Here is a 16,258-nt window from a genome sequence, read left to right on the forward strand (position 1 = left end):
CAAAACAAAACCATGGCTTTTTCATTTGTGGTTGAATTTTCTGAGTGCAGAATTGAGCCAGTTATTTTATCTGCTATATAAATATGTGAATTGTGCTCTGACATGCAGACGGCAGAATAGGTTAAAAATATTAAACTCCTTAAGAGTTAGTTTTCACATGGTCAGGGAGAAATGTTACTGAACAAGGGTAATATATCTTTAAGAATATAATTCAAATTTAGCCTCATTTTATAAAAAATAAAAAAAAGAAAAGCTGCTCTTATGTAATCCCACAGTATAAAAAAAAAAAATGGACTAACTACTAAACAATGGATTGGTGGGTTTTACATGGCTTCATATAAACGATAAAATGTAATATGCGATTGTAAGTAAGCATTTGGCATGTTGCATAAATACTAACAGGAAACATGAACATATTTTTATTTGTTTTTAAGCAGCTACAGTTATTTCTTTTTAAGATGACAAACAAGTTTTTATGAGTGGATGGGAGATATTTTCAAGTTGTGAGGAAAGTATTCTGTAATTATAATTGATAGTTTTATATTTAATGATTATTACTTTAATATTATATTTTGTGGGGCTGGGAAAGTTCAGAGAGTTTAGGTAATGGAAAGTAGAAGTGTTAAATCTAATCTGTGTTTGTTGAATCTTTTATCAGTATATAGTTTGACCTTTTGTGCATGTTTCAGATATTTGGCTTTCAGGCAGGACTAACCTCTTTGGATATCAGAGGATCATACTGCTCACCTGCTCCAGTTATCCCCTCTTTTAGTACTGCTTTTTATGGCAAGCTACTTAAATATCCCAGATCCTGGTGAGTATTACATTTTACAGAATTAATAATATAATCTATAACTATTTGTTTTATATAGTTTTGGGTATTTGACCAGTCAAATAAAGTTTGGTCAATTGACCAGTCAAATATCAGTCAAAAATTGTAGAAAATTGCCAATAGGTCCAAATAATACACAGAAAAAGCACAAATTTTCCATTAAGAAATGTCAAAAAATAAAAATCATATTTCTGTCAAGAAAACTACAAAAAATGTAGGGTTTTTTGTTGTTTCGGGGTTTTTTAAAATACAATTGCTATAAACTTTGAGCGGTCAAAAATATGCAGTCAATTGACTGGTCAAGTGACCATATTTGAACGGTCAGTTGACTGGCTACCAACCCTAGTTTTATACTTACTGAGAGGTTAAATTAAATGGATTTTTAAGGATAGTATCATTTATTTCTAGGGCTTTTTGTCTCTTGCACCATATCTTATTTGAAATCTGTTGTCTGCAAAGAACGACTTTGTAAGGACACAGCTGTTAATCAGCAAGCCCTTTGGTAGTTCCTTCTTTCGTTGAGTAAACCCAGTGACAGACTACAAAATACTGTAGCAAATGTTTTGCTTTTTCAATCATAGGGAATCTCACAAAACAATTCCCATTCCTTCTTGAATGCATACCAAAGATAATGTTATCTATTGATATTTTGATTAATGCATCTTAATTGAATAGCTCTGCTCTCACCTTTCAAATCAACCAAATCAAAAGTCTGATGCAAAGCAGCAGTAACAGCCTGAATCACACTATATTTATCTGTCATATTACAATTGAAACCATATTAATGTGACAATCAGATGTGTAATATATTTGTAGTGATTGCTTTACAGTATTGAAGGTTTAAAATGCAAATATTTTCACACTGAAGAATTTTTTGTGGTTTTTACAATTATTACAAAATGCAAATACTTCATAAACTATTCCCTTTTCTTTTGTTCTTTAACACAATCTAGCTCTTCTGTTAAAATTTCACTCTAAACTAGGTTTTGTATTATATGACATACTGTATCACCTTTATTTTTGGGGTTTTTTTAATATTGTATTAAAATATGTCTTTTTGTCTAGAAAAGTATAATATATAAGGATTTTTCCTTCTGGTTTAAAACTGAGCTGGATCTAATAATACATAATTTGAACGCAAGTTATCTTCAGGAATGTTATTAATATGGGATAAGCTGGTCAGCAAGACAAGTCAGCATTTTAAAAACATTGGCCTCGTATTTAATAAAAGTGTCTTTCTAACCAATTTGTGAATAAAAAACAGGACACAGTAACGTGGCCTATGGATCATAAATGTAAACAAATTGATCCTGTCATAGTTTAGCTGTGCTACATTATAAAATAGTAACCTGTCTAATTTTGGTAGCAGCACGGTTGTGTTAATGAATACGCATTTCTAAGACAATCACCGCACCACCAGGTGGTGATAGATTAATTTTCATGGTCATATTTTTCAAAAACACTTTACAAAAATAGAAGACCATTTAAGTGAAACAGTTTTGGCTTTCCCTTTTGTTTAAGAAAAAATTCCTTTTCTGTGGCAATTTAAAATTGATTTAAATTATTAACATTGGTAAAGACAAATACTTCAGTAATTTGATAAGATTAAAGAAAAAAAATCCAAATTCTTTTCACTAAATTATATGTTGCTTTTACTTGTTAAGTTGTTTACAAACTTGAAAAATAAATTTGATGTTTTAAACATAATTATACATTTTGATTGTACAATATTTTGGGGAAAAAGTATATAATCTGAGCAACAAGGATTTTACTCTTTTTGATTATTTTAAAGATGAATCATTGCTGAAAACAGTTCAGTAGGCAAGATTTAGTATTTCTAAATGTCATAAGTATTCAATCTTGTCACATTTTTCTCTCTTGTATTTATGTACTCTGGGTTATTTTTTGTTGTTACATGATAAATTGCCTAGCTAACATATATAACTCAATATACCAATAATAAAAAATAAAAATCAGTGATTTTTAGAGAGAAATGCAGCTGCCTAAAAATGGGAAATCAACTATCAACATTTTGTGAACAGGTTTTATAATCTGAAAAACTTCTGTAGTTTGATACATTTTCAGTTACTTTAATAGTAATTTGTCATTTCTTTTTAAGGTGTGATGCTTTTTTGTATTTATACGCACATACATACATACATACATACATACATACATACATATAAAAATTAATTTCATAATTTTAAGATGATAAAGTTAATTTATGCAAACAGTTTATCTAAACCAAGCAAAACCAATTTGAGGGTAATAAAGTAGAAAAAATAAATGAGTACAACAGCAGCTTGCTTAAATGAAGTGTAGCTTGAAGTGAATAAAACTCCAGATGAAATGCATCAAATAGCACTTGAACTAAATCGAAATCAGCATGAGGATTGAGAGCTTCATTGAAGTCATGCAGTGAGTGTGAATTAGTCTGGTAGAATAACCTGGTAATGTCATTAAACTTCAACTCTTTTTTTCCCCAAATTATACCACCTGCTTTATTTGGAATTTTAGATTTCACATTCCAGAGTTTCTTAAAGTACACACATCTGATGCTACATATGTTCTTCTGTTTCTTTGGAGAAAATATATACCACAGACCATAGCTTTTAAAAACAAAGACACTTTATGAACTGTTATGGAATCCCTCAGGTAGTATGTTTTGAGTTAGCAGTGAAAATTTCAACTTTATTTCTGACATAAATCAGCAGAATGGCTTTTATTTTTCTTGTTTCAAAATAATCACCCCAAACTGTACACTAACTATAGGGATGCATATAATGATATTTAAATGATATTCAGATTATAAACTGTATTGAATAAGCATTAGTAACATACTCTTATCGATTAAAGTAATTTCTCCTAAAGAAAGATTCTTACAATGAATATTAACCATTGAAAGAAGTGATATTTACTTGTGTTTACTAGTTTGGTATCTGTTGTTAATCATACCAATTAATACCAATACTAATACCAATACCAATAATCCACTGCCAAACACTTCCCCAGAATAGTTAGTTCAGTGTAAGACTTTGACTATACTTTAAATTAATTTATGTATTATTTAATTAAAATTACAAAATTTTACAGCATTTCTAGCCTGACAAAGAGAAAACCACTGTTACTTTTCATTCAGTTGTTTGTTGATATGTCAATATATTTTCTCTTGACATAAATGCATTTGGTGCAGTGCATTTGCAACTTGACTATGTTCATCTTTTTAGAGGCTGTTTGCCTGTATGTATGGAACCTCATTAACTGCTCAAATAACTTCATTATCATTATTGCAACTTTTCTTGAAAATCTTTTCCTTCAACTGAATGAGGAAACCAAACCTGGTGAATAGGCTGGATGGGATATAAGGCAAAGCCACATTTGGTAGCTGTTATCACTAGAACCTGCAATGTGAGGTGATCTATTGTCCTGGAAAAGCAGTACTTCTTGACACTGCTTTTTGTGGTGCTAGTTTTCAACAGCTTCTCACAAGCTCAGTAGTTCTCTAGCATAGTGTTTCCCACTAATAGTCTTGCCTGGTGAAAGGAAGGTTAGTTGTGATCACCTCTTACCAGTTCTAAACCACTTCTGCAATGGCCTTACCAAGTGATACTATCTTCTTGAATGTCTTGGGGTGAGGGAGAAGATTGTGTATGCTTCCAGTGGGAGTGATCTGCAGTTTGGTCTCAGGATCAAAAGAGGTGGACCCATATTACATCATGAGTCTCATTCCTGCTTCTGGATTGGTTGGATTTGCTTAATACCATTCCAGAATACTCATGGAAATGTTGTGTCATACATTCTTCTAATCAGTGCTTGACATTGTAAGTACCTATCTTGCTGGTATCTTTCTAATGCCCAATATTTCATTTAGGATTGTGTTTCTGATGTGACGTCCTTTCTTGGGGTTCTGGCCTTTGTTTTTTCCCTTGTTTAAATTCAGCTTCTCAATTCTTTTACTGCTATCAGGGACGTCTTCCCTGAGTATTGTCACCATGTCCTTATAGATTTCCTTTGGGATCATGTCCTTACTTCTCTTTTTTATTGAATCTTTGGTGACTAACTTTTATGCTTCCTTGTACAGATTTCACACAGATTGGAAAAAAATGGCTGCTCATAAAGAAACACATCAAGCTATCCATATATTTACTTACTGTGAAATCTGTTGGGTTCTAACATATCTTTAAATTGGTCAAGCAAGACTCTTAATGCCTCTTGCATACTTTTGGCAGTGAGATACAAAATATAGTGTTCTTATTGACATTTTGCAGCCTACTTCTATTTTGCTGCATACCACGTTGTATTAAACAGTTTTTGGACCTTTCAGCAAAACATTTAGACACAACTAAAGAAATTAGCAGATTGTGATTAAGAGGATATAATAAATAATAACAGTAGGTAATGCCAAACAAATGTTTAGAGAGATTAAATAACTTTTCCTTTCGCTACACTTTATTTTTCAGCATATGAGGTAAATGGGTGTAGAATAGTTAACACTGTATCATTATCAGAATAGTACTTTGTTTTTCTCAGATGAATCTTTTGAAATTCCTTTAGTACAGATTATAAAGATTAACGAGAACATTTTCTTGCACGCTCTCTCTGTCTCTCTTTTTTATTGTTTTTGTTATTCCAATATAGAGATGTTTCAATTATATATTTAATGAGCTAGATTTTGGTCCAGTTCATGTGTAATATAAGGCATTCCTTTCTTCTTTGAGTGTCCTTTGCACCTCCTGTTCTTGAGACATGCTAATTATACAGTCTAGATTAGTGGAATCTTCTTGAAGCAGTACCCGTAGGCGGGTCTGCACACCCACCTTAACATCTTTTCAGCTGTGAATATTTATGGAACAAGGTTATAAAAGGGAATGGGATAGATCAAGCATACCCCGGTTCTTCCCATTTGAGTTAGGAATTGGTACCTATCTTACTAGGTACACGGTCCTGTTCTTTTTGGGAACATTTCCCAGTTAATTGATTATATTTTACCTAAATATTGTTTGCATACTTAAGTTTTAGTAAGTGAATGTTGATTTTTTTTTTCCTGAGAAGATAATCCTGTGATATGGATCTTTGTGGTCACATGGTAGAATCAAAAAACTTTTAAAAAACCCTGATATTCTTGGAGAATGCCTCTCCCCTGGTTTTTCTTTCTCTCAGGCAGCTATTTATGGAGCTGACTCAACTGGGAGTAGATCATTTCCCTACATTGTTCCATATGCTGGTTGTTAGCTCTGAGGGCAAAAAGAGTGACAAATAGACTTCAAGGAAACTTGCTTCAAGAAGCTTTAGCAATAAAGCTTGGATCCAAGGTACAGAAATGTGTAACTGCTCAGAGGCCCACTTTTTTAGTGTAAGAACCTTAGATTAAGCATGGCATTCACTCATTCACAGGACATTTCTTAGATACGAATAATATCCAGTACCCTTATATCAACACAGAACATTTTCAGTGGTGATCGGTTACTTCTCAAGCAATTTAATTCTCTCAATGGATAAGAAAACATGCTACACACATCGTATGATACAGATAGAGCACAAAACTTTAATTATCTCATGCTTTGTCTGGAAGAGTCCTGTAAACTTCCAGCTGAACCTAAAAAGTATTCCCCATGTGAGAGCAAATTATAGTTTACCAGTGGACCCATGTGCTGTCAGGACACACAGCTCAGAGTTGGGCCAGTGTATCAGGTCCCTTCTCCCTGAAAAATTCCAACTTCAAGACAGAAAAGTCCCAGTCAGGAGCTTCAAAGTATTTTGGACAGATGTTAAAAAACAAGACTGTTTTCTGTCACCTCAGGAAATAAAAACCAACAAAGGGATCCAAAAATCCCATTTCCCAGATCCTGAATTAGGTTCTCTGCAGCTTAAAGTGAAAAAGGGTAGGCCTTCTATACAATTCTCCTTCTCCCTACTGTCATTTGAGAGATTCTTATAATATGTAGATGTAAGGATTGCCAACTACGGGGACTCTGGGTCTCAAGTGGTAAAATAAGCATAGTCTTCCCAACAGAGCAATTAGCTTGGTGTAATTAAAGTGATATGAAAATCAGCTGTTTCTCAGCTGCTTTGTCTTCCGTCTAAGGAAGTGTCAGGTGGAGCCTTCTACACAAAAGTTCTTGCAGTGCTCTATCCAGGCTGTCCCCTCTTCCTCAATTATGTCTGGACATGTAAAGAATCCTGTTATGCCTATGAACCACTGCTGCACTACGGCCCCCTCTACATGTTATATTTATGCTGCGATTAATGTGTTAATCATGGTTTAAATTGGAAGGGTGTTATATACGTACTGGATTTAAAGCACTATAAAATCAGAAATGAGCCATAAAAATATTCTGTGTATAACATATAATATAGAGCATTTTTATGGATCATGTATATGGCGCCTTAAAATTAATATGTGACCAGCAGCCAAAAATCATCTGATTTTCATTCCCATCAAAGACTGGCTGTGGAGAAGCCAAAGGGTTTCCCTGAATGGGCTGTCTAGTGCAGTGAAACAGGCTTCCAGTAGGGGGAAGCTTTAAACCCTGCACAAATAACACTAGTTGTGATATGGATTCTGTGCCCGAGTCATTCTTTATCAGCCAATCTAGACCGTTCTCCTGGTTGGTCAGAAATATTTTTGTTCGTAAGTGTCCTTATATTCCAGTTATATATTCAAATACGTAAATTTAGTTTGTTTAAAAATTATTTTGACCATCATAATGGAATAACTATCAGCTGTGATAGGGTGATCAGAATGAGTGTGAAGTAAGCAATGTTTAGGGTGTTTTTTCTAGCCCCTTTCCAAAATATTTAGCAGTGACTAACCAACTTCCACCAAAGTCAGTGAAAGGTTTTACTATTGCCTTTGTAACCAAAACTAAGCCAAAGCCTAAATGCTTTTGAAAAATCCTGCCTGGTTATTACATTTGCTGGCTTGTGATGTACAATTTTATTCATTTAATGATGTATTTGCTATGGATATTTTTCCCTCATTTTCATTACACAGTCAAATCTTAATGACAGATTTCTAAAAGAAATATCTGGTCCAAGATATTTCTTATATACCCAATGATCTGAAGTAAAAAAAGAAATACTGGACATTACACTTGTTTCTACCTTATAATAGTTGTACCTAAGACAAGTTCAAACTTCGTAGAGCCCATTCTCTGGGTTCTTACTCTGTATATCAGATCCCTTTTAATCTTGAAAGGGGGACTGAGTTAATCCTACCTTGCTTACTTTGACCATTTAATGAGTTAAAGATTTTATAATATACCCCTTTTATATAATTATTTCAAAACAAAAATACTGCATTCAAGTTAAGGTCATTTGGAGATGCATTGAAAGATCATTATAATTTTAAAATTTCATCTTGAAAATGCTTGGAAATATTTTACAATTGTCAGTGTCTCAAACTTGCTGTTTGATTATAAATTTTATTATGCTAGATTAAAGCTCAAAGATTGAAAGGTTTACAATGGATGGAAAATGAATGGGTGGAATAAATTATCTGTGAGCTGTATCACTGAAAGAATTAGGCCTAGATGAAGAGTAGTAAGGAGAATTGCTCATTGATCCTGGCACTGAGTTATACCTGCAGAGAAGTGTATAGGAGGAAGGGTGGTTCATGTATTTGGACCTGAAGCATGAAATTTGGAGATTTGGATAGTAAACAAAAACAGGGCTGTCAGGTAGGTTAAGGTTGGGTTTCAGAAGGGTTTCTGCAAATATTGTTTTCTCAGGGTAAGCCTGCATAAGTTTTCTTTCACACCTTATCCTTTATGTTGTGTATGTATAGCTATTAAAAAAATCCTACAGGTCAATTGGCAGTAAAGAAGAAAATACTTAATTTTTTTTAAACAATATTTGGACCAATTAGGTTTAGGGGCTGTTCTTCAGTGGGGAAAAAAGTATATGAGATGCTTTAAAAGTTGTAAATCCAAGCTGTTTTTGATAGGTCTGTTTTGCAGTGCCTCAAATTTATTTAAATTTTCATTACCGTGTAACTTACAATATCTTAACCAATTTGTCTTAAACTTATGAACTCCAAGAAATATCTCTTTCTTTCTTGGCTTGGCTTGATATTAAAGAGGAGAATTTTAAGTCAAATGCTTTTGTTGGCCAAAGTCAGTGAAACATGGTTGTAAAGTTAGGCACTTGTTCCTTTTCTTATTTTTAGAAAGATCAAAAGGTTCCCAAATAAGGTATTCAACAGAGAGGCAATCGTTCTCTAAGAAACAAAGACATAGGAAACATGTCTGCTTACCATGACATGGTTATTTCTCTTGAAGATCAAGACACATGCATTTTTCTGATGAATTTTAGGTTTTTTATATAATGGAATACTTACACCGACAAAAATTTAGTTAAAGCACCTAATAGTTTGAAAGTGGCAATTTATAGTTGTTAAAGAATAGGGCAGGAAGACTGTCTCTATTGGTGTCTTTATATGCATAAAAAGCTTCAGTACTTTGCCAGCTGCTTTTTTTCATATAGAGTAGTTTCCATTTTTTTTTTTGTTTTTCTTGCTATGTGTTTAGATGTGCAATTGCATAAGCAAAAATTACATTCTAGTTCCCCTGGAGGTAATAGGATTGCAATTTCATCTGTTTATAGTTGCCAACAAAATTACATCTTGCTTAAATGTTTAAGGTTCATTATCTGGCATAAAAGAAGTGGAATTATTGTACTAAAAATAGATACAGACTCAGCTTCTTGCTTTGAAAGAAAAGTATATCAGCTATGCTCCCAGCATTTTAATTCCATAAATGTCTTAGCTACCATTGTCAAGTATCCAGGTTGTAGCTGTATCAGTCTAGAGGCAACAGGAATCAAAACTTGTGGAAGAGGTGATATCTTTTATTAGACCAACTAGATATTTACAAACAAAATATTTTATTTATTTGCAAGCTTTTGGGCGCACACACCCTTCATCAAGCATAGGAGAGAGCAGAGATTGTAAAAGTTGTCCTAGGTAGAAATGAAAATTCATATTTCACAGGGGAGCTGAAGATGTAGTAAAGTCTCCTGTTTGGAATAGTTCATTTTGTCTGAGTTAGGCACAGAGAAAGGTTGAAAAAGTCTTTTTACCTCAAAGTTGTCTGGTTGCAAGCAGGATGTAGAATGATATTTCCTTCAGGTTATGATGTTTCATATTTCACAGCAGAGTGGAAAGATGGAAAGCTCTTCTAGGCAGGAATTTCTTTTGTGGTTAGGTATCTTTGTGTGTCTCTGCTCTGTGAGATGCAAATTTACTCCAACAATGGCAGGAGTCTGGTGTTAGCATATCAGGTAGTAAAATACTTCCTTCTTGTAAAAATCAGCATTTTTGGTGGTAAAATACTTTCTTCTTGTAAAATTATGAACTTTTCATAGAAAAAAAATGGCTAAAATTTGATATCTTCCATGTGTCAAGTATCCAGGTTGTAGTCGTATTGGTCTATGAATGTTTTATGAAATGAAAAGGCACTATCACCGCTGCCTTTGGGCTGCTCTGCACTGTCACTGCTGGTGCACGGGGCAGCCCAGAGGCAGTTGTGACAGAGCCGCAGGGCAGCCCAGCGCGGGCTCCAGGTGGCTGCACCAAAAAGTGCCTGTGGCAGCAAGAAGTAGGAGCTGCTTTTCCCTGCACCAAGCAACAGTTTCTGCCTGGCACCACCACAACTGCTGCTGCTACTGCTGTTCAGCCTGGAGGGGTGAGCCCAGAATCAGCATTGGGGCCCAGGCCCAGCAGCGACAATGTGGGAAAGAAACTGCTGCTCAGTGTGGAGCAAAAGCAGCCCCTTCCTCTCCCGCTGCCAGCACTCCCTGGTGCAGCCACCCAGAGCCTGTGTGGGGCTGCCTTGTGTCTGCTTTGTGCTGCCACCACTTCTCCAAGGGGCAGCCTGGAGGCAGTAGTGATGCAGTGGAGGCACAGGGCAGCCCTGTGTGGGCTCTGGGGGGGCTGCACTAGGAAGTGGTGGCAGCTGGAGGGGCTGCCTTTATCCTGCGCTGAGCAGCAGTTTCTGTCCCGTGCTGCCACTGCTCAGCCTGGGTAGGAAAGCCCGGGGTCAGGGCTTGCCTGGCCAGTAGTGTGTACTGGTCCCCCTCCTCTATAGTGGGGTTGGGGGCAGTGGTGGCAGCAGCCAAAAGGAACTGCTGCTGCCTGGGCTGCCTAGGAAGGCGGTCCAGCTGCAGAGCCACCCCAGCCCTGCTGCATGCCCAGGGGGCCACAGGAGTTGCCACAGTTGGGTGGCGCCTTGGCTAGGTGGGACCAAAGGACCCGCAGCTGGCTGGACAAAGTTCCTCTGTGGGTTAGATCCAGCCCGTGGGCCATATTTTGCCCACCACTGCCTTAGATTGTAAACTCTTCTGAGCACAGACATTTACCTTTTTATGGTTTCAAAAACTTCAAGTAAATCTAATGATTCTTACTGGAGACAGGTATTTAATATCAGGTACAGAAGGAGATTTTCAAACATGGATGACAGTTTGGGCCCTTAGCATTTGTGCCTGTACTGAATTTTCAAAGTTAATATTTCCATTCTGTTTTAGGTTTCCTAAAGTTATTGTTTAATTTGTCTAAAGATTGAATGTTGTCCTGTTTTTACCCATTTTAACAGCAAATTGGCTTTTAAAGTGCTCAGAAATAAGAATTTAAATTCAGTCCTGTAGTTGTTAAAGACAGCAGGTATTGAATATGAATCAATTACATTTTACAGTCTCTATTTTTTCAGTGACTCAGTGTGGTAGATTTATGCTGGTTTCTTGCCTTTGTTCAGAAATTCTTATTCCAGTGGGTAGAAAGACTCATCTTCTCCTCATTGTGGCTGGACACAGGCCCAGGAAAATTGTTTCCCATCCTCAAATTCCAGGTTTTTGTTTTTCCTTGCAGCCTGTAGCATTTTATCTTGGTGTCTCATAGCAGATAAAATTACAATAATTGTTCCACTGAGACCTCTACTTCTGGCCTAATTGCACATCGTAAGCATGCAGTATTGTTCTTTGTAAATGCTGATCAACTTAAAGTCCAGATGAAACAAAACAAGTCTAAGTGTTTTCGCAAATCTCTTTCCTCACAGATATATTAAAACCTTATATTAGTATGGAAAGATTTTTGTATGCTCTTAAGGTTTTTCTTCTTTTCTGCTGCTTTTGATATAGATCCATTGCAACATCTATTTCATTGCTAATTCTAGAATATAAGACTTATGCTCCCAAAGCATTATCAAAACTTGCAGCTTGCTCCCCCCTGCCTCACCCTCTCTCTCTTTGTTTTTTAAAAGCCATCAGTGTAGTGGTTATTACACAATCCTGTGTAATAATTGTCTGTCATTCTTCATAGAGGTCAGACTCTGGATGGAGGAGAGAAATGGTGGTACTCTTAAATTTCCCTGCTGAGTCGTGTGCTGGAGGCATGGGTCCTAACTTGGAGGTACAGGATGCCAGGAATTTGCTGGCTCCCATGCAGCCATGCACCTCTTTGCTAGTATGTGTTGAGCCATGCTTCATATGGAGACATGGGTCAGCGTGGATACTGGCATGGAGCATTGCTGAAGCTGGGTAATCCCTGGTGTCCCACGCCTCCTCACAGGGACCCCTGTAGTGACCTGTGGTTCAGGCAGAGGCACAAGTCAGCATGGGTCTCTGCATGGAGACACAGGGTATTAGGATTACCTAGTTCCTTCCCTCCCTCCCCCTGGACCCGTGCCTCCATATGGAGCAAGGGTCAGCATAGGTCCAATGAGGCCCTGGGGTCACATGGGTCCCAGCATGGAGGCATGGGGCACCTGGGATTCCCTAAATCCTATGCTATCACACCCCGACCCATGGAGACTTCACCCACTTACAGAGATGCACTCCTGGTAAAAGCCAGGCAAGTAGATCAGCTGACGATCCGGGTGGACCTAGACAGATTAGTTAGATGGGCGGACCAGAACCAGATGCTGTTGAACACTGAGTAAAGGGCTCCACCTGGGGAAGGAAAATCCACAACAAACTTACAGAGTTGGTGGTGCTGTGCTAGCTAGCAACACGTCCAAAACGGACCTGGGGGTCATAATTGACCATAAAATGAATATGAGCCACCAGTGTGATGCTACAGTTATCACACTGAGCAAATAATATGCTGGCATGCATCAACCGATGCATCTCAAGCAAAACTACGGAAGTTATTCTTCTGCTTTACTCAGCATTGGTGAGGCCGCAGCTGGAGAACTGCATCCAGTTCTGGGCGCCGTACTTCAAGAAGGATTTGGAGAAGTTTGAGAGAGCTCAGAGAAGAGCCACTCATATGATCAGAGGCCTGAAGAGCAAGCCATACAAGGAAAGGCTGATAGATATGGGACTGTTCAGCCTAGAAAAGAGAAGACTTCGGGGGGATTTGGTGGCAGCTTACAAATATATCAGGGGAGAGCATCAAGGGTTAGATGAACAACTATTCACAAAAGTGCCCCAGGGTAAAATCAGGAGCAACGGTCATAAACTCCTAGAAGAAGGTTTCAGACTGGATATAAGGAAAAACTTCGCGGTTCGTGTGACCAGACCCTGGAATAGACTCCCAGCGGGGGTGGTGCAAGCACCTACCCTTGATCTTCAAAAGGAGACTGGACGCACACTTTGTTAGGGTTATTTGACCCCAGCAGTCTTTCCTGCCCAGATCAGGGGGGGCCAGACCTGATGATCTCACAAGGTCCCTTCCAGTCCTAAATTTCTGTGCAAGTCCTCTAGGTGCTTGAGAGGCCTGACCCAGGGGTACAGGATCAGGCTCCTAGGGTCCCCAGAACACTTGCCTGAGGTGTTGGGAGAGTGCTGGTGCTTCCAGGCTACCCACAGTTCACCACACTCTGCTCCTGTCCCCAAGCAAATAGATGTTTGCTGCCACAATAAAGTAGCACAACATATTAGGAATCAGAATTCAGGGTAGAGGTGATATCTTTTATTAGACCAACTAGATTTTTGCAAAAAAAATAATCTTTTTTTTTGGAAAAATTTTGTTGATCTAATAAAAGATATCACCTTTACCATGAATTCTGATGCCTTTTGCCTCTAGACCAATTCAGCTACAACCTGGATACCTGACAACTAATTAGTACATTTTGTTTTTCATGTCATGGATGCGGAGTCACAAAACGTAGGGATGTTCTTCCAGAAAAATTGTTACGGCAACACAAATGCGACATCAGGCAACTGTTTCTACCCTCAGAGATATAGGGTCAAACCCCATTTGAGTGAAGGGGGGCCTAGAACCTGAATCTCTTTTTTTGGAAAGTAACCTTTTTAGAAAGGGGCTTCCTCCTCTGTCTAACACCTATCAGTTATGGATTTCAGTGTGGCTACATTTTCCTGTGCATGATCAGTTTGTGTACATGCTTACAAATCCACACTGCAGGGATTATAGCAGTGTTTCTCAACCCATGGATCGAGACCCAAAAATGGGTCGCAAGAATATATGAAAGGGTTGTGAACAAAGTTTAAAACTGGATCAACAAACTTTAAAAATGGATTCTCCTTTAAAGGAGACAAATGTGGGAAACCATGTTTTTTCCCCTGCAGGCTGGCAGGAGTAAGGGGCACCAGGTTGGGATTGGACATTGATGTTTACAAATGGATCTTGGTACAAAAAATGTTAAGAACCACTGGATTATAGAATCGCTAGCTGTTCATAATTGCCTAAAATGCTATTTACGTGTCTAGAAAACTACCATTTAGATATACAAAGGGAAATCGAATTTTGCCCTAGTGTTTCAACAATAACAATTTCTCATTTATCTGTAGAAGAGGCAATTTTTACTTCAGAGTCTAAAAGGATAACATAGTTTGCACACCATATAATAGTGACTGCAGTTCCATATATTATTTAAATTATGTTGTCTTCCTTGATTCTTGCTGTTTATTGTTTCTTCAAAATCTGGGTATTCCTCACTATGAAATAGTAGCTGCTTATAGTCATTGTTTGGATTATCCACTTGCTTAATAGATTTTAAAAGTTTGAAATTGTAATGAAGTATTACATAGTACTTGGTACCTCAGATTTTTTAATCTGTTTAAATAGAAGATCAGAATAATAATCAGATTATTGAGTTACATGGAAGGTATTGTGTATCCTGCAGATTAATCTTGTCCTTATCAAGTAACTAAACAAATAAAAATATCTGCTGGTGTTCTATAAAAGAAGGTTGTACAAATATAACCTACATTCATGTTTTTCTAGAGTGCAGTTACTAGGTTCTAGTAGCAGGTTTCCAGTTTTGTTATTTTGGAAAAAATGAACTAATCGTATTTTACTGTACAGGATATGAGTAATAACAAAAATTAAATTTTTGGAAACATTTTGCAGGTTCCAGCTTTGCATTTTGGGACTCTGTATAAACCTTTGGAGCCAGCTGTTCACCACTTTATTCTTTCAATCACTAGGAGGTGTTGATTTTAAAAGAATGGGTTGCTGTTCCTAAGGTCTACACATGCAAATATTTCATAGCAGGCCTGTGGACTTATATGAATTGGTTATATTAGTGCCTATGTTTGCAACATAATAAGAATCAATTCATGTTTTCATCTAAAAATAGTGAAAACTGTTTTCTTTAATGATATGCCAAATTTATCCAAATATTTCAGCAAGTCTGTATTGCAGTTTGTCAGCAAACTGGGTACAACTAAAGTGTATTTCGAAATCATTTAATTAGGACAGATTCATTTTCACTCTATGCTACTACACAGCAAGACTTGCTTGTTCATATTTCCTTAAATTTATCCTGGAATTTGTCCAAGTTTAGCTTTAATGAGTTGCCTATCCCACTGGTTACATTAGAATTTATTTTCCCTTAGAGAATAATGTTTGAATTGGTAGTTTTTAACTTGTTCTGTTAAATGTACATATGGTCAGACCTAAACTTTAACTCTCAATATAAAGACTGGATGAAAAAAATATTTCTGTTGTAGTTATTAAAATTAAGTGAAATTCAAATAATTATTTTTGGAGAATTCATCATATATGTATTTGTTTTCAATATGATCATTTTATTATCAATCCACATTGACTCATTTCATATGAACCGAAATTTACTTGATGTAGATTTGAAACACAGATCTGGTTTGACTTAGTGGAAAAAGTTACATGTACTTGCACTGAAATTATATTGTTTGAATATATCTCTTGGGCCATAAAACTGATAAATTTAGATCATTAACTTATTAGTGGTAGATTTTTGTGTATTAACAGGTGCAGTGTAGTAGCGAATATATTGTAAAGTACTTTTAAATACATTGTTTTTATTAGAAAACCGTTATAATAAAATTTGAATTATAAATTCACTTTCATCATTAGTCAATTCTAGTTAAAATTTCCTCTAAGAAACATTTGCTGCACACATGGAACAGCAGATCTTTTTGTGTCCTGACTTTTTACATATAAAGGGATTTGTTTTCCTTCACTTTGTTCTCCCAGAATGCTCTGAAAGA

The 16,258-nt window shown here is 36.6% G+C and overlaps 1 protein-coding gene across 1 annotated transcript in view; it reads left to right on the forward strand.

The window, feature by feature from the left end:
* LOC102383327 (vacuolar protein sorting-associated protein 13B-like) overlaps positions 1–16,258 on the forward strand; it is a gene marked incomplete at its 3' end in the record, with an annotated part of 448,314 nt that overhangs the window by 14,259 nt on the left and 417,797 nt on the right. The window contains exon 3 of the mRNA XM_025193225.1: positions 690–814. Within this exon, the coding sequence (XP_025049010.1) occupies positions 690–814 (125 nt within the window). The remainder of the gene's footprint in view (positions 1–689; positions 815–16,258) is intronic.

This window comes from Alligator sinensis, unplaced genomic scaffold, assembly GCF_000455745.1.
Source record: "Alligator sinensis unplaced genomic scaffold, ASM45574v1 scaffold497_2, whole genome shotgun sequence".
Lineage (NCBI taxonomy): Eukaryota > Metazoa > Chordata > Crocodylia > Alligatoridae > Alligator > Alligator sinensis.